Genomic DNA, 4,822 nt, shown 5'->3' with positions numbered 1-4,822 from the left:
TTTGGCCACATTACGTTTTGCCAAATAAATATCTTTTTATATACATATTCTTGTCCTTCCCATGCTTTTTGTTATGGCCAAGAGCCAGGTCATGACAACCCCAAGCTGTTGCCTGGCAACGCAATTCTGTTGATAGTTATTTCATATCACAGAAACCCCATATCCCAAAGTGCATTGTGGCTAAAACATCCAAATCATCGAGCTTGAACCATAGCTGAGGATCCTGGGTAATCAGATTGTCGGTGTGTATCGCCTAGGTCTGTTTCCGGTGACTTATTTTGAAATTCAGTTCGAGACGAACAGCAAAAAAGCCCAATATTATAGAATCAAACAAATAAATAAAAAGAAGGATATTTGTGTGTTATTGTTGAGTAAAGTTATGGTGTGTTATTTAGAAAAGAATAACAACTTAGCAGGAAAAAAATACAGATTTCAGCTTTCTGGGGCTCTGAGCCACATTCATTTTCCTCGCGGACGGCAACAAAAGTCAGACATTATACGATTTATAATAAATTGAATAATCGTGGCTTGATATTGAGTAAGATCATGTTTTTATGAACCGCACAGCTTCCGGTCTTCCTAGACCCGACCGCTATTTGGACGTATCCATTGGCGTATCATATGCACGCAAAATCTGACTTCTGCGTACCTATTGCAAGCATTTCCAATGTGTAAAGTTGTGTCATTTGTACGCAGACTGAAGAGAGTGGGTTGGGTTGTATACATGTGTTTTATATGGGTTAAGTGTGTTATATACATGTATGTAACATGTGTTATGTGTGTTAATGTTAGGGTGTTCGTCCTGGTCATGGTGTGTGTGAGTCTGATGTGGATTCCCGTCATCCAGACAGCCAACAGTGGACAGCTGTTCGATTACATCCAATCAGTGACAAGCTTTCTGGCTCCTCCCATCACCGCGGTCTTCCTGATGGCCATCCTGTGGCCCCGTGCTAATGAGCAGGTAAACACACACACACACACACACACACACACACACACACACTCGCCAGTTTGATATAACTCTGCCGATGTAAACTACCCTTTCTGGAACTCTGAGAAGATAATAAAGCAAAAAGACAACATGGGTCGTTTGAGAGTCAGTAAGGAGGAATTATTTTCTTTAATTTGTTTTTAAAGTTCCTAAGTTTACTGGTTCCACATATTGGTCCCCAGTAACCAGTGAGAACAGAGGAAATGTTCTCCAGAGGTTCTCTTGTGTAAAGTAAACCAGGGTTATTGTTCTACTTGATATAGTGTTATAATGTCCCCAGCCTCAGTGACTCTTTAATGTGTCCATGTGCTCCTTAGGGTGCGTTCTGGGGTCTGATGGGGGGGCTGCTGGTGGGACTGGTCCGGATGGTTCTGGAGTTCAGTTTCAAAGCTCCGGCCTGCGGGCAGCCTGACGGCCGGCCTGCGCTCCTGGCTCAGGTCCACTATCTGCACTTTGCCCTGATCCTGCTGGCTCTCACCTGCCTCATCATCGCTGCTGTCAGCCTGGCCACGCCCCCCATCCCTGAAGAACATGTGAGAAACATACATCCACAAACATGTACTCTTTGTGACCTCACAGTGTCTTTACAGCTCATAGAGTTCTGACCCCGGACATGTTGAGTCCCCCAAATAGTTCTGATAGAAATGTATAGTAGGGCCTCCAGCACATAGAGACTGCTGGATGCTAACCTGCATATGTTGGGACATTTACACGTTAGCACCAGTTGTGTTAGCATTAATTAGCATTACAGCCTAGGTGGGCTGTGGCTTGGCTGATTTAGACAGTTCTGAGGGGTCCTGGGGGTTATTGAGGATGCTGACTCAATTTCTGACATTGTTCAGGGTCTCAGTGGACTGATTTTCATTAGTTAAATGAATTTAGGGTCAATGTAGAATATGTAGGGGGTCATTTGGACGGATTGCTTGTTTATTTGAAAGTAAATTGTCCACAGTAGAGGTAATGATGTTCATCCTGTGCTCTCTGTCTTTAATGGTCCCAACACTACTCATGGTAGTCAGACATGAGTGTGTCAATGAAGACTTTAAGCTGCTGTCTTGTATTTCTCAGTCATACAGAGATACTGTCTGCAGAAAGACCCGGGGTAGAGTTTGGGTTGCATCGTGACACACGGAGGGAGGGGGGCGTGGCGTATCAGGGTGTCCTCAGGTGAACAGAAGGTTGAAGGTCAAACTGTTGGTGCACAGAGAGTAACCTATGTTCTTAATGAGGACGTGAAGCCTGTAAACAGAGGTTAACATTAGAAGGCATATTATTAAAGTGAGTCCCTCTCTATGCAGCTCTACAGGCTTACCTGGTGGTCCAGACACAGCCAGGAGCCTCGTCTCGACCTAACAGCTCCCCAGGTGACCTCTGGCCCTGTGACCTCTGGCCCGGTGACCTCTGGCCCGGTGACCTCTGGCCCAGTGACCTCTGACCCTGTGACCTCTGGCCTGGTGACCTCTGGCCCGGTGACCTCCTGGTGGAGGAGGGCTGCTCTGAGGCTCTGCGGTCTGAATGCTCCCGACTCTGAGGCTGTGGAGCCTGAAGGACTCGAGCTGAACTCCCTGCAGGAGGCGCCGCTCTGGAGGAACGTCTGCAATATAAATGCCCTGCTGCTGCTGGCCATCAACGTGTTTCTGTGGGGGTATTTCGCCTAACCATAGGTGGACTGATGTTCTGGACTGGTGTTCTGGACTGATGTTCTGGACTGATGAACTGGACTGATGTTCTGGACTGATGTTCTGGACTGATGAACTGGACTGATGAACTGGACTGATGTTCTGGACTGATGTACTGGACTGATTAACTGAACTGATGTTCTGGACTGATGAACTGGACTGGTGTTATGGACTGATGTTCTGGATTGATGAACTGGATTGATGTTCTGGACTGATGTTCTGGACTGATGTTCTGGACTGGTGTTCTGGACTGATGTTCTGGAATAATGAACTGGACTGATGAACTGGACTGATGTTCTGGACTGGTGTTCTGGACTGATGTTCTGGAATAATGAACTGGACTGATGAACTGGATTGATGAACTGGACTGATGTTCTGGACTGATGTTCTGGACTGATGTTCTGGACTGGTGTTCTGGACTGATGTTCTGGAATAATGAACTGGACTGATGAACTGGACTGATGTTCTGGACTGATGTTCTGGACTGGTGTTCTGGACTGATGTTCTGGAATAATGAACTGGACTGATGAACTGGACTGATGAACTGGACTGGTGTTCTGGACTGATGAACTGGACTGGTGTTCTGGACTGATGAACTGGACTGATGAACTGAACTGATGTTCTGGACTGATGTTATGGACTGATGAACTGGACTGATGAACTGGACTGATGAACTGGACTGAACTGGACTGATGAACTGAACTGATGTTCTGGACTGATGTTATGGACTGATGAACTGGACTGATGAACTGAACTCATGTTCTGGACTGATGAACTGGACTGGTGTTCTGGACTGATGAACTGGACTGATGAACTGGACTGATGTTATGGACTGATGTTCTGGACTGGTATTCTGGACTGATGAACTGGACTGATGTTATGGACTGATGTTCTGGACTGATGTTCTGGACTGGTATTCTGGACTGATGAACTGGACTGATGAACTGGACTGATAAACTGAACTGATGTTCTGGACTGATGTTATGGACTGATGAACTGGACTGATTTTCTGGACTGATGAACTGAACTGGACTGATGAACTGGACTGATGAACTGGACTGATGTTCTGGACTGATGTTCTGGACTGGTGTTCTGGACTGATGAACTGGACTGATGAACTGGACTGATGCTCTGCATTGATGAACTGGACTGATGTTATGGACTGATGTTCTGGACTGGTGTTATGGACTGATGTTCTGGACTGGTGTTCTGGACTGATGAACTGGACTGATGAACTGAACTGATGTTCTGGACTAATGAACTGGACTGATGAACTGGACTGATGCTCTGCATTGATGAACTGGACTGATGAACTGGACTGATGTTCTGGACTGATGTTCTGGACTGGTGTTCTGGACTGATGAACTGGACTGATGAACTGAAATGATGTTCTGGACTGATGAACTGGACTGGTGTTATGGACTGATGTTCTGGACTATCTGCTCTTTCTCTCACTAGCAGCAGGTCTACAGACCGTGATGTCAATACAGGGAACCAGCCTTTGTTTTTTTGTTGATTCGTTAATTAAATTATTGCTAAGAAATATATATTAAAATAAAAACCTTTCATTTTTAAAAGTCTACATCATTATTGCCTCATTTTCATAAAGTAATATGATCTATCCAAGATAATTCAGTCAGATGCATTAAAGCCTTTTCTGAAATGTTAAATTGAATCAAAACATGTACAAGAACAATCCTTCTGTATACGAGTAAATAGACACAAGTATATATATATATATATATGTGTGTGTAACTTCTTACTTTGCAAAGCTTTCGCCAACAATGTAAGTGTTTGAAAAGTCTTAATTTAATGTTCCATTAATACTGGAAGGATGATTCATGTTGGCTGGGATTCTATGTATTATTTACCCTGCCATCTTCAGTCTCTCCATCATGTTCACCTGAGCTGAGGCAGCTGACACATCGATCCGTTAAACGTGGCAGGAAGTGAAAAGGAAAAAAGGCAGAATTGAGAAAAATACCCAAATTATGCGTTTTTTTTAAACGTCAGGATTTTGAAAATAGAGAAAAAGCTGAATTTTGAGATTTTTAGACAAGTCAAAGCATTGACATTTTTATAAAAAAAAAATCTCTATGTGGAGAAAAAAAGTTGGGAATCTGACACTTCAAGAAAATTAGAATTTTGGAAA

The 4,822-nt window shown here is 43.9% G+C and overlaps 1 protein-coding gene across 1 annotated transcript; it reads left to right on the top strand.

The window, feature by feature from the left end:
- The first annotated feature begins 384 nt into the window (after positions 1-384).
- On the top strand, positions 385-4,247 carry LOC307026938 (sodium/glucose cotransporter 4-like). The gene is made up of 3 exons (XM_079695098.1): positions 385-961; positions 1,309-1,524; positions 2,290-4,247. The coding sequence occupies exons 1-3, from the start codon at positions 668-670 to the stop codon at positions 2,647-2,649; spliced, it is 870 nt and encodes a 289-aa protein (XP_079551224.1). The 5' UTR covers positions 385-667; the 3' UTR covers positions 2,650-4,247.
- The last annotated feature ends 575 nt before the right edge of the window (positions 4,248-4,822 follow it).

This window comes from Notothenia rossii (genome assembly GCF_949606895.1).
Source record: "Notothenia rossii genome assembly, contig: scaffold_635, whole genome shotgun sequence".
Lineage (NCBI taxonomy): Eukaryota > Metazoa > Chordata > Actinopteri > Perciformes > Nototheniidae > Notothenia > Notothenia rossii.
This window is presented reverse-complemented; position numbering and strand designations above follow the sequence as displayed.

Coding starts and splice junctions, on each gene's coding strand:
- LOC307026938 (XM_079695098.1), top strand. CDS start 668: ATGTGTAAAGTTGTGTCATTTGTACGCAGACTGAAGAGAGTGGGTTGG. Junction 962..1,308: donor GGCCCCGTGCTAATGAGCAG/GTAAACACACAC, acceptor TGTGCTCCTTAG/GGTGCGTTCTGGGGTCTGAT. Junction 1,525..2,289: donor CCCCCATCCCTGAAGAACAT/GTGAGAAACATA, acceptor CTCTCTATGCAG/CTCTACAGGCTTACCTGGTG.